The sequence below is a fragment of the Ruditapes philippinarum genome, unplaced genomic scaffold, assembly GCF_026571515.1.
Source record: "Ruditapes philippinarum isolate M1 unplaced genomic scaffold, ASM2657151v2 ctg164_1_1_1_1, whole genome shotgun sequence".
In the NCBI taxonomy this organism is placed as follows: domain Eukaryota; kingdom Metazoa; phylum Mollusca; class Bivalvia; order Venerida; family Veneridae; genus Ruditapes; species Ruditapes philippinarum.
Window position 1 is genome coordinate 127,517 of NW_026866554.1, and position 27,879 is coordinate 155,395.

General features: G+C 34.0%; 1 protein-coding gene across 1 annotated transcript; it reads right to left on the minus strand.

The window, feature by feature from the left end:
* LOC132732859 (nitrilase and fragile histidine triad fusion protein NitFhit-like) lies at nucleotides 1-27,842 on the minus strand. Its single transcript, XM_060719381.1, has 10 exons — nucleotides 27,731-27,842; nucleotides 19,375-19,597; nucleotides 18,834-18,989; nucleotides 18,104-18,310; nucleotides 16,971-17,081; nucleotides 14,979-15,141; nucleotides 14,296-14,420; nucleotides 2,151-2,324; nucleotides 1,486-1,554; nucleotides 1-588 (listed from the first exon to the last, which is right to left on the minus strand). Exons 2-10 carry the CDS (start codon nucleotides 19,579-19,581, stop codon nucleotides 481-483), a joined length of 1,320 nt encoding a protein of 439 aa, XP_060575364.1. The 5' UTR covers nucleotides 19,582-19,597; nucleotides 27,731-27,842; the 3' UTR covers nucleotides 1-480.
* Nucleotides 27,843-27,879: the final 37 nt, after the last annotated feature.

Here is a 27,879-nt window from a genome sequence, read left to right on the forward strand (position 1 = left end):
ATTCAGTCAAATCAACAGTTATGAGTACTTAAAAGGGACCTTCAATTTCAAAATTTTGTATAGTTTTAAGTAAAAACCTTCAATAATATACCTTGCTCACAAAACTCTAACCACATATTTTCTAAGTTCATAAAAGGCCATATTTGAATAGTCAACCTAAAAATTCATTTATAAAAATGGACCTTCCAGAGGTCTGAACACTTAAAAACATATATTTATTTAGCTACAGTTCAGTTAAAACATTTCCTTCACGATCTGAGAAACTAAAATGAAAAGCAAATTGTATTAACTAAACGAACAAAAGTAATATTAAGCATTTTTATAGGAGTCATCAACTTAATTGTGAAGATAAATTTGTATTTGAAGATGACGGCGAAGGTGACTGAATTGAAACAAACAGTAAATCATACACCTTAAACTAAGAATGTCAGATATATCACAAAAACTCCATTATGGCTGTGAGATATGGGGCAAAAATTATCAACTGAAATAAGCGCGTAGTTGTGCAGCTTCCTCATTCATCTCCTCTTCTGTTCTAACTCTACCATGAAGACGATCTTCATCTAAATGATTGTCATGAGTCTCTAACTGAAATAACAAAAGTATCAATACCTTTTTATAAGCTAATGTTTAGAATTACTCTTTGTGAGATACTTTTTTTCCATCTCATGTGTTAACATTATAGAATTTTCAAATAACCGCATTTTACACTTAAATGGTGGATAGTGTGTCCATGTTCCACTCAATACCAGACTGTAAGCCTACTACCAATGCAATGTGCACAGAAACATCAGATCAGTTATACTCTATACAGAACAATACACTAACCTTATAAGATAAAGTAAAACAAGTTTTTAACAGAATATATGAGAATGCAAGTTTTAGGACACATTTTTCAAGGATCGTGATAATTGAATGTTGAAAGCTGCTATAGCTCACAGGTTAATTTCAAGACAACATTTTGCTTCAAATGACATTTATGTAAAACTGAAAGGGCCAATACAAACCTAATATCAGTCTCCTGCTTCAGTATACCCAAACAAAATTTGCACAGAATTTAAACTTACATTTTCTGAAAGTTTATACACTGTAGTTTGTATATTTTAAAATCCTGAGAACCTGAAATACGGGACATGCATTTATTCTGTCCCTAGTGAACTTCCACAACTTACATAAAATACTATTTCAGTTTTATGTAGAGCCACCAACAATTTATATGTCACACAGGGTGGAACCTCCCATTGTAAATTACTTATGCGTCACATTACTGATTTACTAGTATTCAAATAAACAGATGTCGGGGCATATTATTCAAAGCCCTGTACATTTACAATACAATATTTACCTGCCTATAAGTTGGATAACTTCTAAGACAGGGGTCGTAATATTACTTTAAAATCTGCAGTTTTTGCTTCCAACAACAAACAACTTATAAAAAGTCATTTATCATGAAAATAGATAGATAAACATGCAAAATAAATATACCTCTTTATAAACATCATCGTTCTCAACAAAATCTCCAGCTTTCCTTGGTAATACATGAACATGAACATGCTGTAAAGAAAAAAGTCGACGATAGACTAAATAATGAAACAACTGTCTTTTTAACCATACTATTTGCCACCTGAAACAAAGCCTAAATTTAATCCATAAAGTTTGTTTTGTTGGATTTAAAGTTGCACAGCCATTGTCATATAGCAATATTCCAGCTTTACTGGTAGAGGAAGACCTCAGGGGTGCGTTTCACAAAGAATCTTAGGACCAATTTTACCTTAAGTGCAAAACTGTGATTTAACTGTGTTTCAAGAAAAGTCCTAAGTACAATTTTAAGACTTAACTTAGGACTTTTTCTATGGGTGCATCAGGGCACTACTAACTTTTGTCTTAAGTGTCTTGTATCACAAAAGTAATACCTTAAAGTAGTTTTTTTTTTCAATTATATAAAATAATGCCATAAAAACCCAAATGTCCGAATTTTTTCAACAGTTCATGAAAGCTTATTCCACAACAATAAAAATTCATCTTACTTACACACAATTGATAACTCTTTCAAAAATTGGGTATCTATTTACTATAAATTACACTCTTGTACATTTGAATACAACTGCAGATCAATTACTGGTACATATAGTATAGTTATTTATATATACCTGAACAGTCTGTCCAGCCTCTGGTCCATCTTGAACACTGAGAGTAAGTGACGTTCCTTTAAAGTGTTTCTCTACAACTTTAGAGACCGAGCTGACCACCTGGAACATATCGGACATCTCTGCTGGTTCAAGGTCATTGAATCGTAGAACCTTCCTTATTGGTGCGACTAGAACATGTGTTTACTGTCAAGGTTATAATATGTAAGTAATTTCAATGCTCTAAATATTGATATATTAAACAATATCATATAAATATGAAAATAATTATACACGAGTATTTCAATTTGGGCTATGTTCTACCAATCACAAACAATGTTAAATGTTCTAATAGAGGTCTGTGGACCAGTCCAGTACTTACCAGTCGTAGCAAGTCTAAGGTCATATTTTTAACAATATCTTTTTTTAAACAGCCTTCAGCTTTCCTAAAGGTAAATTATATTATTTTTAGACAAATCTTTTTATATATTTGTCAAAACAAAAAGAAAGTGGAAAACGCTGTTGATAAAATACATAAACAATAGTCTGCTGTCAATATGTGAATTAGTAAAGCAGACAATTTGTTCCCCAATCTTCTATTTTTAGAAACAACATATTTGACGCTCTATAAATAGCTCTATGCTGGACGCTATTTTTAAGAAGGCTTAACAGTGATATGATGCACTTTACTTTTTCAAGGTAAAATTACTGAAATACTTTGTTTGAAACAATACAAAATTATTTTTCCAACAAAAAACAAGAGGGCCATGATGGCCCTAAGGTCGCTCACCTGTATGTAGGCCCCCGGAGCGGGGCCAGTTTAAACCCCAGGGCTTTTATTTGAACAAACTTGGAAGACACCTATAAGAAGACGTTTCATGATGTACACACTTATAATGAAAAACAATGATCTGCCCTCCCCTACCCCCGGCAGGGCCAATTTTAACCTAGGGCTTTTATTTGAACAAACTTGGTAGACACCCATAAGAAGATGTTTCATGCTAAACATCTAAGCTGTAGCTCATTGTGTTTTTTTAAAGAAGATTTTTTAAGTTTTTACTATACACATATAGTTAAAACAATGACACCCCTGGGGCGGGGCCAGTTTTGACCCCAGGGCTTTTATTTGAACAAACTTTGTAGACACTTACTAGAACATGTTTCGTGCTTAAGGTAGAACGCGACACTTTGCGAACTTTCGAGTAACGTCTTGAAAATTGGCATGCAAAAAGTTGACCATATTTCTGATTAGGTTCCAATGATTTTATTGCAATAGTTTCAGCCAATTTTTGTACACACGGCGTCAAAGCCCGTTTTTGAACACGACGTCTTTGCATATCCTTGGCAACTGTTACGGTTATTTCAACGCCATTGGCGGACAAAATATCTTAAATTCTAAAGCATTCGACGGAAATTACTTTTTCCTTTAAACTGATATAAAATTTATCGTTTTACACCGAAAATTGTTTGAGTAAAGGAAAGAAAGTTGTCAATTTTGTGTAAAATTTGACGTTCAGTTTAGCCGCATTTTTATGCTTTAAAGCGGCTTATTAAAAAAATCCTGAAATAAATTTTTGAATTTTTTCTTTAAACGTCCTTTAAAATGTATACTTAGTCAAAATAACTAAAGATATTAGGGGGTCACCGACTCAGTTTTTTCGATACACGTGATTTTATTTCCCCCACCCCTTTGGATAAAAGTCACGCTATCACGGGGCGTTTGGTTTTTTGATGTTATTAAAACGATCGCCCTGTGTCAAAATCCCGTTTTTTACGGCATTTTACGCTATTATGACCACTGCGGAAAATATATGGATACAATAAAGGGTACGGAATTCCGTATATTATAGATAGACAGGTAAAAATAAGTGAAATTTGATGTACGGGACCGTATATCATGCAATACGTATGACTAATATACCGTGATCCGTACACTTGTCAGGGTTGCCAGCATCATAGATAAATAAAATTCCCTGACTTTTCCCTGACTTTTCACTGACCAAATTAGGTTTTTCACTGACTAAAACTACAAAACTTAAACGGTCTCCACCTCCCCTACAGCTGTCCAATTCACCCCAGGGCTTTTTTCCTTCTATAGCAGGGGCCATGATAGGACTGTTTCCCCAAAAAGAAATTCTTTAAAATCATGCAGTTTTCCCACAAAATATAATTTACATCAAGTTTTTTCTTCCCCTTTTGCAAATATACCATTAATGTATCCCCAAAATTAGGGGAAGGGCTGCTTCCCCAACCTGTGAAAAAAAGCCCTGCACCCATAAGTTTTTTTGTTGTTTTTTTTTAATGCTTTTAAAAAACATGCTTTATACATCTAAGTTTGGTAGTTTTGTGTTCAGTAAAATGTTTTTGATAAGATCAAGTCTGAAGCAAAACTATTATCTTGAGCTAAAGAATACTGCCATAGCCAATATAATTAATAACAAGAGGGTCATGATGGCCCTGAAATTACTCATCTTAATATAAAAACTCTCCATGAACAAGAATAATTTTGACACCAGGGCTTTTATTTGAACAAAGTTGGTAAACACCCATTGGAAAATGTTTCATGCCAAATATCTAAGCTCTAGCTCTTTTGTTTTTTAAAAGAAGACTTTTTAGTTTTTACTATATATACATATAAGGAAAATTAATGACCCCCATGACTGGACCAGTTTTGACCCCAGGGCTTTTATTTTAACAAACTTGTTACACACTTACTAAAAGATGTTTCATGCCAAATATCACAGCTCTACCTCTTTGGGTTTTTCAAAGAAGATATTGTGGGTTTTTTTACTATGTACATAAAAGGAAAATCAGTAACCCCCTGGGGTGGGGCTTATTTTGACCCAAGGACTTTTATTTGAACAAACTTGGTAGACACACACTAGAAAATGTTTCATGCTTAATATCTAAAGTCTAGCTCTTTTGGGTTTGTTACAAGAATTTTTAAGTTTATATAAACATATAAGGAAAATCAATGACCCCCTTGACTGGGCAAATTTTGACCCAAAGGCTTTTATTTGTACAAAATTGGTAGACACTCACTGAAGATGTTACATGCTTAATATTTAAGCTCTAGCTCTTAAAAGAGGTGAACATGTTTTTTTTTCCAGTTTTTACTTTATACATATAAGGAAAATTCTTCAAAATTATTTTTCCCTGACTTTTCCCTGACTTTTTAGGATTTTTATTCTTCACTGACCAATTTTCAAAATTCCCTGACAATTCCCTGACCTTGAAAAAATATCAGATTTCCCTGACTTTTCAAGTCTGCTGGCAACCCTGCTTGTAATATGCGGGAACTTTGAATGAAGTCCGTATTTACTAAAATGCGTATTTTTGTTAATTACACGGTCAGATATTACCAAAATATGATTTTTTTTATTCTTGTAAATACAGATTTTGTATATAAAACAGAAAATAAAGATGTCCTTCAGAATTACCCACTTTCTACAAGAGGAAAGAAATAATAGTCTGATCTGACATCTGTCAGAATAACATTAAATAGTAAAACTTTGAGTAAAATGTAATATTTCTCGGTTTTATTAACATGTCAGTTGCATACTGATTAAATGGTTAGTGAAACATCTACAGATCCTTTACAGTTCCCGTAGCATGTACAGACAAAAATAATGACAATATATATTGAAATATCTTTATTTTGTATAAAGATGTACAACGCAACACTCCTTTGTGCAGGCCGCCGGTTCGCGTATATGTTCTGACGTGTATTTACAGCGTTTCATTATATTTAATGTTTAGAGTACTGTTTCTAAATTTTCCTGTTCAAAATAAATCCTACCATAAATTTAGCTATACAGTGAATAATGAATATTTGCAAAGGCCGATTTGATAGTAATGTGTTTAATACAGCGTTTATGGTGAATCCTCAATTAATCGTTATTTTTAACATTATGATATTCTAAAATGATAAGCAAAACGAGAAAAAAATGTATTAAAGATGTTTATTTACTTGTAGAATCGAACGTGCTACATCTGTAATCCAACACCCACTAAGCTAACGTTTCAAGCATGACTGTTGCTTCACCCTAATATAATTGACTAAATTTCATTTATGAACCGTATATTTTAATGTGTCAATATTTCGCCATTTCTGTCAAATTGTTGCAATAGTTTGATTACAAGTGAAATTCAAATTCTGGTTTTTAATAGGTGAAATAAAATACTCACAGTATATCACTCATAGTGCAGGTAGTGCAAAATGTATAGATTTGCAGAATTTCTTGTAGACTACATATTAATTTATGATTGAATTTCCGTAAATTTCTAAATTTACATAAAAATATATAGTTGCTTTTTGTTCATATGACATAATTCTTGATTCAAGTTTTTTAATCTTATTGTATTACAATATCAAAAAGGAACACCGCATTGATTACTCTCAGCTGTACTTATTTTTGTTTGCGCAGCGTACGCGTTGCCGTTGAAAGCCTGACGTCATTTTCTTTACATGCGTCTGTTTACAATTCCTTATGAAGTTATTAATCATGATTAAAAACATGATTAAAGAAATTATCATTACCACAAATCACGCTCTTAAGCAAAGGTCTATCTTTTTGCCCTACTCCTACATACATTGACAGAATTGAATATGAAAGAGATATTTTACTTTTCAATCGTAGGATATGCCTTGCACACCATTTTCAAGAAGACACATGAGTATATGAACAAAACCCTTTTAAGCAAAGCTCCGGCTGGACCCCCCCACCAGGAAAATCGCTCGAACTAGAATCCTATATCGCTTGCACAAATCAACAACTACTAGGATATAAAGGCAAACCAGGCAATAAAGCAAATATTACTCAAGATGAAAGATTGGCTCTTACATCATTGCGGAATAACAAAGAAATAATAATAAAACCGGCCGATAAAGGTGGTGCCATTGTAATACTTAACAAAACCGACTACATATCTGAAGGCTTACGTCAATTAAATGATAAACAGTTTTATAGAGAAGTACCGAAAGATCTCACTACTAAAATTGCCTTTGAAATCACCTCTTTTCTCAACTACCTTAAGAAATACAGTTTACTCAGTAAGGAAGCTATTACATACCTACAACCTAAAAACTGTAGAACACCTATATTTTCATGCTACCTAAAATACACAAAGCTAACAATCCGGTAGACCTATAGTATCTGCGTGCGAAGGTCCGACAGAAAAAACTTCAGAATTCATAGATTTATACATTAAGCCTTTAGCACAATCTGTCGACTCATATATAAAAGATACTAACGACTTTTTTATGGAAACTACACAACCTAGGTCCCATACCAACTAACGCAATATTAGTAACCATAGATGTTGCTGCACTTTATACGTCTATCCCACATAAAGACGGCATTATAGCATTAAAGGAAGCACTTAATAAACGCCAAATACAAGAACCTAAAACTTGGATCATTTTACGACTCATGTTATTTGTGCTAAGAAAAACTTGTTTCAAAATTCAACGAAAAAATTTTACGAACAAATATCAGGCACTACCATGGGAACCAAATGCGCACCCAGCTATGCAATCATCTTTATGGCACATTTTTGAATCAAGATTTCTACTAACCCAGAAAGTCAAACCTTTGATATGGTGGAGATATATAGACGAATTTTTACGATTTGGCCGCACAGCAGACAGGAATTGTATTCCTTCATGGCCACTTTAAACAGTTTCAGCCCGGCAATCAAATTTACACATGATGAAGACCTCAGGTCAGCACATTTTCTAGATGTACACATAACAAAAGACGAGGTAGGAAAACTACATACTAGCTTGTATACAAAACCCACCGATGCACACATGTATCTACATTATACTTCCTTCCATCCTGAACACCAAAAGAGAAGCATTCCGTACAGTCAAGGCGTAAGAATACGCCGTATATGTAGCAATGACCAATCTTATAATTAATGCACTAATTGTCTCTACGAACACCTAAGATCTAGAGGTTACCCTTCCAGTCTCATACGTAACGCAATAAATTTATAAGGCTAAAAAACTCAATAGACTTGAACTTCTTTCTAAACAACAAAAGAACACGGAATCAAAAAATGTCATCCCGTTCATAACAACATATAACCCTTATGTTCCAGATATACAAAAGATCCTCAACAATTGTTTAAAATTATTAACTAATAACACATCTACGCGTTTCATAAATAATTCTAAAATCATTGCTGTTCACCGAAAAACTAGAAATATTAAGAATAATCTTGTCAAAACAGACTTAAATCCACAACATGAAGTAAATGGAAGTTATCCCTGCAAACAGAACTGTATAACGTGCAGATACGTCTCAGACGAAACACATATAACGAGTACAACTACAAACTTATAAGATTTCTGGACACCATAACTGCAGAACAATAAGCGTGATATATTTAATAACCTGCAAAAAATGCGGACTACAATATGTAGGTCAAACAGGTAACTCCCTAAGAGAGCGATTTTACGGACATATAGCGGACATTAAATCAAATAATTATGTTAAGCCGGTTTCCCGCCATTTCAATAGTGCGGGACATAACGTAAATTACATTGACGTCAGAATAATACAGCACACGGAACGTAATCAAAACATACGCTTACGAACTGAAGAAGCCTGGATCAAACGATTACAAACAAAAACGCCGTTTGGACTTAATTTAATATAATGGCAGCAGAATTTACAGCTAGAAAACTAGATGATTATACTAAACATGAACTCGATCAACTCAACTTTATTGAAGCTCGTCCAATTCATCACCTATGTGAAATATGCGGCCAGGCAACATACAATAGATGGCAGAAACAAAGACACAAGAAAACACAAAAGGATACCATTACCAAATACGAATGCTCGTGGTGTAAAAAACTATATGCCAGAATAGACAATCTTATTACACATTCCCGTAAAATACATGGATTTGAAGAACTCACATTTAATACAACTGAAGTACAACGACAAAACAAACTGGATACAATCAAACAACAGAATGGCAACACTAACATGAAAATTCTTCTAGAAAAACCCAAATTTAGAATCGTCATTAACAAAACTGGCACACCAAACATTAGGAAAAACTAGAAATGTGTCATCATGCCACGGATGCCCCCGCATGCAGCCAAAATTTCAAATGTTATAATATTTAGTTCCAAATTTGTTTGCACAAATTATTTTTTTCATTCTAAGTTCAAAGCCCTTAAAACTTTTCAATGTTAACACAACCCATTTTTATACAATGTTCAAGGCACTGAAATTATTCAGTCTTAACCTTTTAAAAACAGCATATCGCATATTTGTAGCCAACATAATGGCTATATACATTTCCACAAAAGTATGAGTGCTGAAACTGAAAGTTCAACATTCAGGAAAGATAAGTTTGTCTAAAATCATTGAACCACGACCAAATTCAAACTTAAACTGCTTATTCCTAAGATGTATCTATATTATTTTCAAAGTGAAAGGGACATAACTCTGCCAAAAAATCATCGAACCATGACCAAATTCCAACTTGACCTGCGCATTCCTTTGACATATCCATATGTCAATTTTGAGTTGAATATGTAACACTGTTGGGTAGATAATGAACAGAAACTGTAAATTTCATATTATTTTCAAAGTGAAAGGGGCATTACTCTGCCAAAAATCATTGAACCATGACCAGATTCGAACTTGGTCTGCGCATTCCAAAAACATATCCGTATGTCAAATTTGAGTTGAATGTGTAATATTGTTGGGGAGATAATAAAACGGAAAATGAAAATTTCATATTATTTTCAAAGTGAAAGGGACATAACTCTGCCAAAAAATCATCGAACCATGACCAAATTTGAAATTGACCTGCGCATTCCTTTGACGTATCAATCTGTCAAATTTGAGTTGAATGTTTAATACTGTTGGGGAGATAATAAACAGAAACTGAAAATTTCATATTATTTTCAAAGTAAAAGGGGCATAACTCTGCCAAAAATCATCGAACCATGACCAATTTTGAACTTGACCTGCGCATTCCTTTGACGTATCGATATGTCAAGTTTGAGCTAAATGTGTTGTACGATTGGGGAGATAATGAACGGAAACTGAAAATTTCATATTATTTTCAAAGTGAAAGGAGCATAACTCTGCAAAAAATCATTGAACCATGACCAAATTTAAACTTGACCTGTGCATTCCTTTGACGTATCCATATGTCAAGTTTGAGTTGAATGTGTTGTACCACTGGGGAGTTAATGAACGGAAACTGAAAATTTCATATTTATTTTCAAAGTAAAAGGGGCATAACTCTGCCAAAAATCATCGAACCATGACCAAATTTGAACTTGAACCTGTATTTTCTCATGACATATCAATATGTCAAGTTTGAAGTTGAATGTGTTGTACCGTTGGGAGATAATGAACGGAAACTGAAAATTTCATATTATTTTCAAAGTAAAAGGGGCATAACTCTGCCAAAAATCATCGAACCATGACCAATTTCGAACTTGACCTGTATTTTCTTATGACATATCAATATGTCAATTTTGAATTGAATGTTTTGAACGTTTGGGAGATAATGAACGGAAACTGAAAATTTCATATTATTTTCAATGTAAAAGGGGCATAACTCTGCCAAAAATCATCGAACCATGACCAATTTCGAACCTTGACCTGTATTTTCTCATGACATATCCATATGTCAATTTTGAATTGAATGTTTTGAACCGTTTGGGAGATAATGAACGGAAACTGAAAATTTCATATTATTTTCAATGTAAAAGGGGCAATAACTCTGCCAAAATCATCGAACCATGACCAATTTCGAACTTGACCTGTATTTTCTCATGACATATCCATATGTCAATTTGAGTTCAATATGTGCAAGGGTTATTAAGATAATGAACGGAAACTGATGATGACGGAAGGACGGAATGACGGAACAGGGTAACACTATATGCCCCTGCCATTATATGGCGGGGGCATAAAAACTTAGGAACAACACATAGCCATAAGAACGAGAACATCACCGCTAAACCGAATCCAGAAACAATGGTCTTCAACATACCGAACCCTATATCACCAATACCGGCAAGCCCTAGCACAAGCTCCGAAACCATCTGTCAGGATGAGTACCTGTGTTTTAACTCGGATAATGAACTTATAATCAATGTAAATAGAATATATGGACTTCTCTCTAACAATTAAGAACTCTATAAATTATACAGACCAGAATTTAAATAATTAATTGGCATATTGCCAATATTGACTCTATTTTTAGTAACAATTGATCTATATTTAGTAACATACGTCATATAACGTAGCCGTTTTTTTACCACCTTAAGAGACGAAATTTTTATTAAAATTGTCCTGATGAAGGTCGTATAGACCGAAACTAGTAGACACAAATAAAATATTGTAAACTTGCTCTGGTGTTGACGTGTATTACTCGTTAATTTATATTTCCTTGGTTGATGATTAAAAACAAGAAAAAAATTTGTTTGTTTTTCGTACAATTTTAAGAATTTCCAATGGAACATTGTTGTTGTTGTTGTTGTTTTATATGTATTAGTAAAACTCTAGAACAATTCTCCTGATAAGCTGAACTTTATTGCCGCACTTTGCAATCTGCATACGTCAAATTTCGTTACAAAATTACTCACGGGGTGGGGGGAAATAAAATCAAATTTACCGAAAAAATTGAGTCGGTGACCCCCTAATTTCTTTAGTTATTTTGACTAAGTATACATTTTAAAGGACGTTTAAAGAAAAAAATCAAAAATTTATTTCAGGATTTTCTTAATAAGCCGCTTTAAAGCCTAAAAATGCGGCTAAACTGAACGTCAAATTTTACACAAAATTGACAATTTTCTTTCCAATACTCAAACAATTTTCGGCGTAAAACAATAAATTTTATATCTGCTTGAAGGAAAAAATAACTTCCGTCGAATGCTATAGGATTTAAGATATTTTGTCCGCCAATGGCGTTGAAATACCCGTAACAGTTGCCAAGGATACGCAACGACGTCATGTTCAAAAACGGGCTTTGATGGTCAACTTTGATGTCGTGTGTACAAAAATTGGCTGAAACTATAGAAATAAAATTAACGGAACCTAATCAGAAATATGGTCAACTTTTTGCATGCCAATTTTCAAAACGCTACTCGAAAGTTCGCAAAGTGTCGCGTTCTACCTTAATATCTAAACTCTAGCTATTTGGGTTTTTTCAAAGATGTTTTTTTAAGTTTTTCCTATACACATATAAGGAAAATCAATGACCCCCAGGGCAGGGCCAATTTTGACCCCAGGGCTTTTATTTGAACAAACTTTGTAGACACTCACTAGAAGATGTTTCATGCTTAATATCTTAACTCTAGCTATTTAGGTTTTTTCAAAGAATACTTTTTAAGTTTTTGATATACACATATATAAGGAAAATCAATGACCCCAGGGCGGGGCCAATTTTGACCCCAGGGCTCTTATTTGAACAAACTTGGTAGACACCCATTAGAACATGTTTTCATGCTAAATATTTAGGCTCTAGCTCTTTGAGTTCTTTAAAAGAAGATTTTTTAAGTTTTTTACTATAATTATACATGTACATATAAGGGAAAATCAATGACCCTGGGGCGGGGCCAATTTTGACCCCAGGGCTTTTATTTGAACAAACTTGGTAGACACCCATTAGAACATGTTTCATGCTAAATATCTTAGCTCTAGCTCTTTGAGTTCTTTAAAAAAAGATTTTTTAAGTTTTTACTATATACATATAGGGAAAATCAATGACCCCCTGGGGCGGGGCCAATTTTGACCCCAGGGCTTTTATTTGAACAAACTTGGTAGACACCCATTAGAACATGTTTCATGCTAAATATCTTAGCTCTTTGAGTTCTTTAAAAGAAGATTTTTTAAGTTTTTACTATATACATATAGGGAAAATCAATGACCCCCTGGGGCGGAGCCAATTTTGACCCCAGGGCTTTTATTTGAACAAACTTGGTAGACACTCATTAGAACATGTTTCATGCTAAATATCTTAGCTCTAGCTCTTTTGGTTCTTTAAAAGAAGATTTTTTAAGTTTTTACTATATACATATAGGGAAAATCAATGACCACCTGGGGCGGGGCAATTTTGACCCCAGGGCTTTTATTTGAACAAACTTGGTAGACACCCATTAGAACATGTTTCATGCTAAATATCTTAGCTCTAGCTCCATGACTTCTTTAAAAGAAGATTTTTTAAGTTTTTACTATATACATATAGGGAAAATCAATGACCCCCTGGGGCGGGGCAATTTTGACCCCAGGGCTTTTATTTGAACAAACTTGGTAGACACCCATTAGAACATGTTTCATGCTAAATACCTTAGCTCTAGCTCTTTGAGTTCTTTAAAAGAAGATTTTTTAAGTTTTTACTATATACATATAGGGAAAATCAATGACCCCCTGGGACGGGGCCAATTTTGACCCCAGGGCTTTTATTTGAACAATCTTGGTAGACACTCACTAGAAGATGTTTCATGCCAAATATCTAAGCTCTAGCTCTTTCGGTTTTTTAAAAGAAGATATTTAAAGTTTTTTCTTTTGGTTGCCATGGCAACCAGAGTTCTGCATGGAATTAAATTCTTTCAACAATTTTTAAAGGTGACCACCAAAGGAACATTCCTGTGAAGTTTGGATAAAATTGGCTTAGTGGTTTATGAGGAGCTGTCATTTAAAGTAAAAGTTTACGGACGGACGACGGACAGACGGCCGGACGCCGGACGAAAAGCGATCACAAAAGCTCACCCTGTCACTTTGTGACAGGTGAGCTAATAAAAGCTGAGGGCCACAAGCCTTAGGGGATGCTGCCGCCGCCCATAACAACACGACACCGCCAATAAAAGTAACCCCTATATACATGTTATAGTGTCATTTTGTTTTGATTTTTGAATCAAAACAAAATGACACTATAACATGTAGAGTTTATGAAGAGTTATATCACAACTCTTCAACTTTGACTGTCAGAGGAGGTACTTACAATTATTTCTAGGTACATGTATAACTAACAATTTTCTGTAAAGAAAGGATAGCTTCTACACATAAAACAATTTAAAAGAAGAACTTGAACACATAGCAGTGAGAAGATTTACCAATCAGCCACTTTAACCACAAGTACACCCCCCCCAAATCTACGGATAATTTCTACCATATGAAAGGATATGACCCGGTTTAACTGGTTTGAGGTTGACGAAGGCATAAGTCAAAGCTGTCCTGTAGAACACTTGCTTACTACCAATTTTACAATGACCAAAAACATAGTCCTTCTGTTTGTCTATACTTTCAACTGAAATATAAAGAATACATTTAGAAGGAAATAAATATATAAAGAGAACTAAGGAGTAAAGCCAAACACTGGAGAGGAAGAGAGATTTATACAGTCTATTGGTCTTTAAATTAAAAAATTCAAAAAATTCCTTCACAATGTAGAAAGTTTGCTTACTTCCATGTAATACTTTCATGTCTTTTTTATTTTATCTCATATATCATTCAAAGGCCTGATTTATTTTCTAAAATTACTCTTTTTTTATGAGCAGCAATTAACTGAAACATTTATTTTGTATATGGTGAAATCTGACAGTATCAATTTTAGCGAACAAAAACACAAATTACTATCAAAATCTCAGAGGGTTTGCACATACTAACCAAACTCGGTGTAGGGAATAGGGTTGTAATGATCCCCTAACCCCACTGTCTCAACATCTGGATCTGCTCATTTACAATAATACTCAAGAACAGTTGTATGTAAATCAAGTATAATATAATTATATGGCACAGTATAATACAAATGTGTCCTTAATAAATTTACAAATATAGTTATGTGTATTTTGATACTTTCTTTTACCTGGAGTATGAAGATTAAGACTACCATAGAGATCTGTCCGTCTGTGTTTGTGTATTGGCATTTGTAATCTAACTTTATGTAGATAATCAAGGTCTACCTCTGCCACACAAACACCCTCACCCTCCGCACACTCAGCCAGCACTGTGCCCCATGGATCTACTATCTACTGTGGAATATATACAAACTTTTGAAACTTTTGCAATCATTGTAAGAATTTACAACAATTTAAGCCAGTGAAAAAAACAAAGAACTTGTACATTTTCTGATGAAATAACTCTTGAAATCAGGTAAGAAATTACATCTTTTTAATAAATATTTACAGAATGAAAGCTAAAAAAGAGCTAAACCATTTTTTTTAAATTATAATTAATAATATAATTGATAAAAATTTATGATACATTTACAAATAGTTATATAAGTTTTGGGGGAAGCCTGGCCCTTTAAAAAAGGTTAAGGTTCTGCCTCTCCCCAGGGTTTAAGGGGTTTAAACCCACCGGTTTAAAGATCAGTTTTCCCCATATGACACCCGTACTGGTTTGTCCAGGGAAACAGACCCCAAAAGTGGGTTTTTTATCCCGGGCAAGAACTTGTTTTGTAAATTAAACCCAAAACAAAAATTTAAACTAGTTATTTCAAAATATAAGCATAAATGGGATAAAAAACAGTAAAGCAAAAAAAAAGTCCCAAACCCAAAAAAGATATTTATTAAAGTACATGTAAAAAGGGCCCGCATATTAAATTTTAAAATGAGAAGGGTTTGAAAAACAAAAATTTAAAGGGGAAATTTTAGCCTTCCCTTTAGAGAGTGGTTTTAAAACATGTTCTTCCCGACTATTCATAGGAATTTTTCTTTTTCATTGTGCTTCCCCGTTTGGGGCAGGCCCGGGCCCCAAAAGTACACTGTGACTCTATTGACGGTTCCTTAAAAAATACCTAAAAAAATATAAATATCCTGAGTTTTGGGTTAATTTTTTAAATATTTTTAATACAAAATTTAAGCCAAAGGGATGAACAATTTTTTATCAAAAAAAACAAAAACCCCCGTTTTTTAGTTTTAAAAAAATAAATTTACTGTATGTTAGATGCTAATCATTAGAAGAATGCAGCATTGAATGTGAAATATTTTGTCATAAGAGAGATTATCAAAAACTTTATATTTTATAACTTTGTAAAAAAACGTCAGTGACAGGGTGCCGTGTGTGTATCGTAGAGTAATAAGGTAAGTTAGAGGGGGAGATTAGCCAAGTTATAAATAATTTTATCAGGGTCCTTGTTGCTGACTATCGGCTGGAAAAACAACAACAAGTACAGACTGAAAAATTGGCAAAAGCAATGCTGCACCTTTTCTTTATCTCAGGGAAAGACCAAGAGGTATTCCTATGTTAATAAAGGCTGTGGAAAAAAAGCCAAAGTCTTTGCAAAATAAATGGCACTAACAATGATGCAAGGCACATGGACCAGCATGGCGAGAAAACAGAAGAGCATGTTGTACAGATTCTGACATCACTAGGTACATTTACTACTCCATTTGACAAATTAGCCACGATAGAACAAAACCAACATAGTGCGTTTGCGACCAGCATGGATCCAGACCAGCCTGCGCATCCGTGCAGTCTGATCAGGATCCATGCTGTTCGCTAACAAACCCTATTACAAGTAGAGAAACTGATAGCGAACAGCATGGATCCTGATCAGACTGCGCGGATGTGCAGGCTGGTCTGGATCCATGCTGGTCGCAAATGCGCTATGTTGGTTTTGTCGTGGCGTGACTCAATTGTTTTCGAATTTTGCACAATCCCTATAAATAATGGTTGATAATGTTGTACAGTTGATAATGTTGAACACATATTACAATGAATGAGCAAACAATTGCAAACTTCTCCTCTTAATTACAAGCAGATAATAAATTAATTAATGAATTTGTTGCTACAGTTGTAATAGGAAATTTTTTATGCTATTGGTAAACCAATTAAAATAGAGGTAAGTTCATACATGCCAATGTGCCATCCCTGTAGGGACTGTAAATGCTGAAGGGAAAGTCAATATCTCTGCACCTTGGTTCCTATGCACCAATGACATTTCTGGGAATCTCATGTCATAACACTAAAAGAAATATATACAGTCAATGGTAAATGTACATCAACAAAACTAATAATAATAAGTTGTTGTTTTTTTGTTTTTATTCAAAATAAGCAATCATTGTAGCTATCTCTATAAACTAAAACTGCATTTGACTATTCATGTAAAAGTATCATGTTAATATATTGACATGTGATAATATAATATAAAAGTGTCATGTAGTAAACATATTGACAGTATCATATAAAAATATCATGTAAAAATATTGACATGTAAAAAATATCATTTAAAAATATTGACATGTATCATGTATAAATATCAGGTTACATTATTATTTTACAAGAACATTCACACATTATATGTTTTCCAAACAAGTCTGACTAATTTGCATACTGATTATGACAGATATTACACTGTTGACGGCCCAATTATATAGAGGATATTTGTTTGTTTCAGTGTAAGATCGAAAAATATTTCACCGAGTGAACACCAGATGCAATATTTTCCACGAGTGGCGTAGCCATGAGTGAAAATATAATAGCTGGGGTTCACGAGTGAAATATTATTTGATCTTACATGTAAAACAAACAAATTTTCTGTTTATTTCATGATTTTTTAACGATTTTTACACCATTTTACTGATTTTTGCCGCGTAACGTCATGCTCTTATCTTCACGACGTCATCAAATAATGACGTCACAATGTTGAAGCAAAATATAATTCCATGATTATTTTTAGATTTTAGAAGTTTTTCAGCACAACGTTCGTAAATATTTACGAACTACAGTTATCACGTACATTTTTTATTATGATTGACTACATTTCCGCTGAAAAAAAATTCATTAATGATAAATATTTATTTTTACGCCAAATAAAGTTCGGCTACTGTGAAATTATATTTGGTAATCATTACTGTGAAATTATCAGAATATAATTAACCGTTATAATTCAGTAATCTACTGCAAAACATGTAATAAAGTATTTTAACCATTCAGTTCCGCTAAAGTAACAATAAAAGAGTTAATAATTAGATAATTAGAACTTACAATACCAAGAGCAATTTTTCCGACAGGGGACTCAATGGGTGGAGTAATCTGATTCCCAGGTATGGTATAATCACTCTCACATAGACGTATCTTTCCTGGTATATCTAGATCAAACATATGAGTCTTACAATATGTGCCTTGTATGTCTCCTCGATCATCTACCATCACATGTGTGTTGTACAACTTCTTCACATTCTCATCTTGTGACTTTAATGGAACATAAATGAAGGTCATGAAAAGTCACCAAAAGGTGCAAATGATTATGTAAATTAATTAAATACAAATAAATAAATAAAACATTCTTTCATACACTGCAAGAACAGATTTATAAGACATAGAATATAATTGCTAAATCAGTGGGCATTCCTCTGTCAATTTTCAAAAAATCTATGTCAAAATTCCAAGGTGCATAAGATCACATGCTGGCATCTATTTTTAGCAAGTTCAATGGCTCTGATACAAATTTATTGACAATCAGTTGAGTTATGGCCCCTGATTAAGCAAAAATAAATAAATAGACAAGTGTTGTTTGTAACATCAATGTTATAACAGCCATGTTATTATGCACTCATAACTGACTAATTGTACAGATGTTTTTTGAAAAAAAAAGGGATCTGGGGGACATCTGTGTGCTGTGGACATATTTTCTAGTTACTAATTCATTTAAAGTCAACTTGACATCAGCATTTCATTTTATCTTATCTATCTAGTTTGTTAGTAAAATTCTTACCTTTTGATGAAATCCACCAATGGAAATCCACACAGATAATTCCTTTGCTAACTGACGATATTTACTGATTGTCTCCCCTTCTAATGTTTCAGCAAATTCCATACTTTGTTGTTTACTGTCTGCTATGTAGTCACAAGCCTCGGGTAAAAACACCATCTGTTCATATATAAAAAGAAATCTTGCAACTCAACTCAATGATACAATGTTTACATACAAGTCATATACATGGATAAATGTTCAGCAATAAAACTTTGAATGTTGCGTAAAATGACAAATACTGATTTAAACTTTTTGTCCATTATCAATGAATATTGATCAGTTCCCCTAGTCTTGAATGGAATCTTGCCACTGGTCCATGTTACATAATTAAGTACTAAGAATTGATTAGATTTGAATCAGGATAAGACTGTATTCTCTTGTCTCAAGCAAAAGATGTGACTTTTATACTGGAGGCTGCTGATTATTTGCGAACTCAAAACATTCCTATGAAATAGACTAACACTTTAATAAAGATAATGAAACTGAATACTTTTGACTTTACCTTTGCACCAAGGGCTTTACATCTTTCCACTAGTGACTTTGCATGCTGAAAGTTTGCTAACTTGTCACCAGTTGAAGTCATCTGACAAACCCCTATCACAGAATGAGGTTTTGACAATAAGTTTGTATCTACCGTAGACATTTTATTTGAAAAGCAACTGATAAAAGTCCTTGAACATCGAAGTAAGGCTGAAGTGTGCTTCTGCATAATTAGCGTCACATGACTGTTGAATATAATACACATATTAAGCTTAGAGTTATATCTATAAACCACATGAATAAAACAGTATAATTTTCAACTGAGTGAATTCTATTCACTACCTCTCGTTTTACATCAAGAATTTATTAAAACAAGAGGGCCATGATGGCCCTAGATCGCTCACCTGAATTATCAAACTCATCCAAACAATTACCTAGACAAGCATTCTGACCAAGTCTCATGACAGGTGAGTCAAAAATGTGACCACTACAGTGTTAACAAGGATTATCCATATTTGAGCAGTTGCGACCTAGTTTTTTACCCAGGTGACACATATTCAAACTTGACTAGAATCATCAAAACAAACTTTCAGACCAATTTCCAGGATACTTGGATCAAAACAGTAGCAACTAGAGTGTTAACAAGATTTTTCTATTTTTAGCTCCGGTGACCTAGTTTCACATGCGATTTCGAACTCATCCAAGCAATTACCTAGACAAGCATTCTGACCAAGTTTGATGATAATGGAGTCGAAAATGTGACCACTAGAATGTTAACAAGGTTTTTCCATATTTGGGCGGTGTGACCTAGTTTTTCATCCAAGATGACCCATGTTCGATCTTGACTTAGAAATCATCAAAACAAACTTTCAGACCAATTAACAGAATATTTGGATCACAACAGTAGCCACTAGAGTGTTAACAAGATTTTTCTATTTTTAGCTCCTTGTGACCTAGTTTTTCATCCGAGATGTCCCATGTTCGATTTATTCCCAGCAATGACCTAGACAAGTTTCCTGACCAAGTTTGATGACAATTGAGTCAAAATTGTGACCACTAGAGTGTTAACAAGTTTTTCTATTTTTAGCTCCTGTGACCTAGTTTTCATCCGAGATGACCCATGTTCGAACTCATCAGAGTTTTTACCTAGACAAGCATCTTGATCAAGTTTGATGATGATTGATGCAAAAATGTGACCGCTAAAGTGTTAACAAGGTTTTCTATTTTTAGCTCCGGTGACCTACTTTTTCATCCGAGATGACCCATGTTCGAACTCATCCAAGCTATCAACTAGATAAGCATCCTGACCAAGTTTGATGATGATGATGCAAAAAATGTGACCGCTAGAGTGTTAACAAGGTTTTTTCTATTTATAGCTCCGGTGACCTAGTTTTTCATCCGAGATGACCCATATTCGAACTCATCCGAGCTATTATCTAAACAAGCATCCTGACAAAGTTTGATGATGATTGGGTCAAAAATGTGACCACTAGAGTGGTCACAAGGTTTTTCTATTTTTAGCTCCTGTGACCTAGTTTTTCATCAGAGATGACCCATGTTCGAACTCATCCGAGTTTTTACCTAGACAAGCATCTTGATCAAGTTTGATGATGATTGATGCAAAAATGTGACCGCTAAAGTGTTAACAAGGTTTTTCTATTTTTAGCTCCGGTGACCTACTTTTTCATCCGAGATGACCCATGTTTGAACTCATCCAAGCTATCAACTAGATAAGCATCCTGACCAAGTTTGATGATGATTGATGCAAAAATGTGACCGCTAGAGTGTTAACAAGGTTTTTCTATTTATAGCTCCGGTGACCTAGTTTTTCATCCGAGATGACCCATATTCGAACTCATCCGAGCTATTATCTAAACAAGCATCCTGACAAAGTTTGATGATGATTGGGTCAAAAATGTGACCACTAGAGTGTTCACAAGGTTTTTCTATTTTTAGCTCCTGTGACCTAGTTTTTCATCAGAGATGACCCATGTTCGAACTCATCCAAGCAATTGACTAGACAAGCATTCTGACCAAGTTTGATGATGATTGGTTCAAAAAATGTGACCACTAGAGTGTTCACAAGGTTTTTCTATTTATAGCTCCTGTGACCTACTTTTTCATCCGAGATGACCCATGTTCGAACTCATCCGAGCTATCACCTAGACAAACATCCTGACCAAGTTTGATGATGATTGGGTCAAAAATGTGACCTCTAGAGTGTTCACAAGGTTTTTCTATTTTTAGCTCTTGTGACCTAGTTTTTCATCTGAGATGACCCATGTTCGAACTCATCCGAGCTTTCAACTAGATAAGCATCCTGACCAAGTTTGATGATGATTGAGGCAAAAATGCGACCGCTAGAGTGTTCACAAGCAATTGTGGACGGCCGGACGGCCGGACGGACGACGGACGACGGACATTCATCGATCCTAAAAGCTCACCCTGAGCAAGCTCAGGTGAGCTAAAAAAAAAAAAAAAAGATCAGGAAAATTTAATCTTTTTATAAAATATGAAAGCTCCCTTTTTCCATTTAAATTATAAAATCTGAAGTCGCATGGCCTTCTTTTCATTATACAATTACTACTGGTAACTGAAAGCATTCCCAATGAAGGTCTTTTTCCAAATTGAAAATCATAAATTCACAATCCTCCATCTGCATTAATGGTTTTGTTGCTTTTTTAAACTTTTTTTGTCCTGTATAGAAACCCTTCTAAAATTTCTAATAGAAAAATCCTGTAAGTTAAAACTTTTCTTTAATTTCTATTAGATACAGTATCATTCTCTAAAATTCCCAATTTGGACTTTTTACTACAATTTTTTTGCTAATTCCAAATGTGTAAGTGGCATTCCTATATTGTTGGAATACAGCCACAGGCCAGGCCATGTAGTAAAACACACAATAACTATGAGAATGTCACCTTGGAATAAGCAAAATGAAACAAGTTTAATCATGACAATTTATAACAATGGTTACTTTTAAATACAAGTATCTCAAAAACTATGATGGTTTTTTTGAAAAGTTTCATCAAAAGTACTTTACTGGGATCATTTAACTTTCCATCAGTGGAGATTTTAAGCACAATTTTGTCATCTCAAGATTATTAATCTTTATCTGAAGTTTCACAAAAAGACATTGTTTTCCTGAAATGGAAGTCTTGGTATAAGATTCATGAATGCAGGACAAACTAAGTTCCTAAAAATTTCATGTAGATGAAATTAAAAAGATTCAAAACAATATTGAATGTATTACAGTAAAAAATACTGAATTTTACCAGTTACTTTTTCATAAAATACTGAATAAAAAAATTCACATTTCATAATTATCCTTTTCCCCAGTGATTTTTTTTTCCAATTTTCAAAACAACCTGTGGCTTTCGAAAGGGGAAAATATAGGGTGATAAAACAGAAAAGGGGGAAAACCTGAAATCAAATTCCAACAACTGAAAATGTAATTTACCCACACATTTTATATAAAATTTTGGTTTTAAATCAATTTAACATGCATAGTACTTAGCAGATTTCAATTCAATTTAACATGCATAGTACTTAGCAGAGGCTATCTATAGGGAAAGATTTCTGTCTTCTAGCTGATATAAGTCATAATTTTGGTCAGGAAGAGCACGAGGCATTTTAGGGGAAAATTTACCTATTTTGGGCTAGGGGAAACAGCCTTTATTTGGGTGTAAAATACAGTGAAAAAAGTCACTGTTTTCCCTGAATGGATTTTTTTTGTTCTGAAAATTTCAAATATATTGGATTCATTTGCTGCAATTTATCTTATTAATCATTCTGGAATGGTAGTACATGTAGTTACTTGCTTGCCCCATATAATTAGGGAACAAGACACTTCACCCTCCAAGAAGGGTTCCCTATATAGCTAGTCCAATATATTAGATGTTACAGGATTGTTATAGTTTATGATGGTCTAGCCTGACATCTAATAGATATTGCCCATAAACACAAAGCAACATAGAAAAATTTTAAAAATGTCTATTGTCTTGTTTGTGAAGCTTTAATCAAAATTTTATCAAATTTTCTTTCAATTTCGTGCTGAATTACTAATAAAAAATCTCAAACAATGTAATTATCAATTTAAAATAAAATATAGAACAATCTATTTTTTGCCTATCGGCCATACTTGTTAGGTAAAGTGCTTTACAGACTGATTCCAAATTTTTTGATGGACGAATATATTCCTACATACTGATGGTGCATTGAATAATCTTTCATTCAAAAACATTTCGTTTGAAACTTTTACTCATTTTAACCCTTGAATTCTATAAGCCATTTATAAAGATTTAGCACACTTTGTGACAGCCATTTGTTTACCTCTCTTTGTTTACTGGCTGTATCAGAAATTTAATTATATGATAATAAATGGATTTAAACATTTTCTTATAAGCCTATTTAATAAGGTAATTTTAGGTATTGGTTTTTTTACTTTTGTTCCTGAACAGCTAAATATTAATGTACTTTAATGCTGCATAAGTGATTTATTGTTCCGCATTATTTTCAAACAGAATGTGCTATGGGTTTATGAGCATTTTCTTTATGATGTTGCTTTGCCAAGAAGAAAAAATATCTACAACCAACATCATATTTATGAGGCTATCTATGTAGGAATCTATCTACGGGCCCGTACGGCTAGCCAAAAGTTCTAGCTATACGTGAGTCCCTACCACTAGCAAGGACACACTGTATTGGCTAGCTGCCTGTACGTCAATTTTCTAAATTAGATGGAAGTCGAAAATGCATATGTTATTTTATGACTTTAAGCAAGGATTTAAAGCAAGAAACAGCAAATGCCTTCGTATATTTACTTTTTAGAGATTAATCGCCGTGTTGGCTACAGTAAACAAGAGGGCCATGATGGCCCTAGATCGCTCACCTGAATTATCAAACTCATCCAAACAATTACCTAGACAAGCATTCTGACCAAGTCTCATGACAGGTGAGTCAAAAATGTGACCACTACAGTGTTAACAAGGATTATCCATATTTGAGCAGTGTGACCTAGTTTTTTACCCAGGTGACACATATTCAAACTTGACCTAGAAATCATCAAAACAAACTTTCAGACCAATTTCCAGGATACTTGGATCAAAACAGTAGCAACTAGAGTGTTAACAAGATTTTTCTATTTTTAGCTCCGGTGACCTAGTTTCACATGCGATTTCGAACTCATCCAAGCAATTACCTAGACAAGCATTCTGACCAAGTTTGATGATAATGGAGTCGAAAATGTGACCACTAGAATGTTAACAAGGTTTTTTCCATATTTGGGCGGTGTGACCTAGTTTTTCATCCAAGATGACCCATGTTCGATCTTGACTTAGAAATCATCAAAACAAACTTTCAGACCAATTAACAGAATATTTGGATCACAACAGTAGCCACAAGAGTGTTAACAAGATTTTTCTATTTTTAGCTCCTGTGACCTAGTTTTTCATCCGAGATGTCCCATGTTCGATTTATTCCCAGCAATGACCTAGACAAGTTTCCTGACCAAGTTTAATGACAATTGAGTCAAAATTGTGACCACTAGAGTGTTAACAAGGTTTTTCTATTTCTAGCTCTTGTGACCTACTTTTTCATCCGAGATGACCCATGTTCGAACTCATCCGAGCTATCACCAAGTTTGATGATGATTGATGCAAAAATGTGACCGCTAGAGTGTTAACAAGGTTTTTCTATTTTTAGCTCCGGTGACCTACTTTTCATCCGAGATGACCCATGTTCGAACTCATCCAAGCTATCAACTAGATAAGCATCCTGACCAAGTTTGATGATGATTGATGCAAAAATGTGACCGCTAGAGTGTTAACAAGGTTTTTCTATTTATAGCTCCGGTGACCTAGTTTTTCATCCGAGATGACCCATATTCGAACTCATCCGAGCTATTATCTAAACAAGCATCCTGACAAAGTTTGATGATGATTGGGTCAAAATGTGACCACTAGAGTGGTCACAAGGTTTTTCTATTTTTATCTCCTGTGACCTAGTTTTTCATCAGAGATGACCCATGTTCGAACTCATCCAAGCAATTGACTAGACAAGCATTCTGACCAAGTTTGATGATAATTGGTTCAAAAATGTGACCACTAGAGTGTTCACAAGGTTTTTCTATTTATAGCTCCTGTGACCTACTTTTTCATCCGAGATGACCCATGTTCGAACTCATCCGAGCTATCACCTAGACAAACATCCTGACCAAGTTTGATGAAGATTGGGTCAAAAATGTGACCTCTAGAGTGTTCACAAGGTTTTTCTATTTTTAGCTCTTGTGACCTAGTTTTTCATCTGAGATGACCCATGTTCGAACTCATCCGAGCTTTCAACTAGATAAGCATCCTGACCAAGTTTGATGATGATTGAGGCAAAAATGCGACCGCTAGAGTGTTCACAAGCAATTGTGGACGGCCGGACGGACGACGGACGACGGACATTCATCGATCCTAAAAGCTCACCCTGAGCAAGCTCAGGTGAGCTAAAAAAGTACAAATATCGATCTTTGTCATCTCAAGACGTTGAGAAAAAATAGCGTTTGGTCGCAGTTAAATATTATCAATTGAAATAGTTTACAAACTTTTGATGATAATCCATTTTTTTTTTCAATAAGTTTAATTTTCGACACCTTTAAAATGAAAAACTATTGTTGTTGGGCCCTGATAATTGCGTCAATCACCGACGGTATAGAAGTTTGTCCATCATTAAGGAAAGTTTGCATGTTCCGTGAAACGCATTTTAAAATTCTATTGTCAGTCCCTGGGTAGGCTTTAATTAAGGCTTATTAATTGATCGTGCTTTTAAGTTCGATATTTATCTACTGTATTTGAAAATTATACAATCATTTTTGCTTTTCACCGTTTTTTTTTTTTCAATGTTCTTTTAATTTATTCCACTCCGATCATTATTTATTCGATCTATGTGCTTAATTAACAAAAATTCTCCTTTCATACAAATAAAACAACAAATCATAATCACGAGGCACAAAATAGCATATGCATGTTTGACTTCCATATAATTTTGAAAAGTGCCGTACAGCTAGACAATACAGTGAGTCCTGGCTAGTCGTACATGACTTACGTACGGCTAGCCACTTCCATCTATGTAACGTAATTATGGCATACTGTAGTAAAATTTGTCTACAAGTTTCCTTTAGTAATTTACCTTATCCAGCATATGCATGTTCGACTTCCATATAATTTTGAAAAGTGCTGTACAACTAGACAATACAGTGAGTCCTGGCTAGTCGTACGTGACTTATGTACGGCTAGCCACTTCCATCTATCAGGGTCTTTCAAATTTGAAAGACCCTGCATCTATGTAACGTAATTATGGCATACTGTAGTAAAATTTGTCTACAAGTTTCCAGAGCAACAGATAAGCTTTAAAAGTGAATTGGGTATTACTCCATCATTTCCTTTGGAATTGGGTATTGGCTCCATTTAATTGGGTATTCCAAAACTCGATACCCTATGATTTCAAGATCAATTGGGTATTCAATTATGAAGATATGAATTTTATGGTTTCAATATCAAAAAAAGAAAATAGGATTAACAATTTACTAGAACTTTTCACAATTGTTTTATTTTTTATATAAAATGCTCATGTTATATTTCATAATATTTTTAACAAATTCGCTTTCTGACTGATTTTTGATTATTTACGATTGCACGACGCGAAATTGCTTTGATACAGCTGGGACCTACTTATTGACGGTCTCCGCAAAATCAACGGTCTCTGCCGGTCTGTAAAGACCGTCGACCTGAGTAGACAAAGCGACGGTCTCATGCTTTATTGATATGGCTTACTCGGTCATTGGAGACCGGGCACCGTCGAAGACCGGAGACCGTTGATTAGTTAGCATTGATTCGGGAATATTCGGATAGCATGCATATTGATATAATTTGTCCAAAACAACGAGCGTACGACAGATTAATTTTGCGGTGATGAAAATGACAATACGCACGGGTTTTTAAGACAATTGCGTATTTTATTTTTTTAAATGGGTTTTGATACGCATTCTTAAAAAATCAATTGCGTATTTTCTAAAATTAATTGCGTAAATACGCATCTTATCTGTTGCTCTGAGTTTCCGTTAGTAATTTACCTTATCCAGAGTGTCATGATAAAATTATGAAAACATAACATAGAAATACATTGCATTCAAAGTTTAAGGAGTCAACATTAATTTATGTCTCGAAACATTTTGAGGTCGAATCATAAATTCTGCTATTCACCCTTCTAATTTACCAATGATGCAAAATAATACCGTTAACTTTTAACAAAATAAAATTTTAATTTCTGTTACGATTTCTTTATACTTTGGTTCAAAGTTATTAAAGAAAACATGTGATATTTTCAAAAAATACCTTTTTTTCAGAGACTCTTAGTTGTTGTTGTAGTTTATCGGTCACTAAATTTTAAGCCGCAATAACGTAGAAAATAAGTTATTGAAATATTATTCATTCAATAACTTTGTCAAAACATATGTGAATTGTGATTAAGTTTTTAATTTTAA

Excerpts from the sequence above, each read along its gene's own strand:
- LOC132732859 (XM_060719381.1), bottom strand. The coding sequence starts at position 19,581 with ATGCAGAAGCACACTTCAGCCTTACTTCGATGTTCAAGGACTTTTATC. Across the intron at positions 18,990-19,374 it reads GTAAAGCCCTTGGTGCAAAG|ATGGTGTTTTTACCCGAGGC; the intron begins GTAAAGTCAAAA and ends ATATATGAACAG. Across the intron at positions 2,325-14,295 it reads AACCAGTTAAACCGGGTCAT|GTTCTAGTCGCACCAATAAG; the intron begins ATCCTTTCATAT and ends CAGTAAACACAT.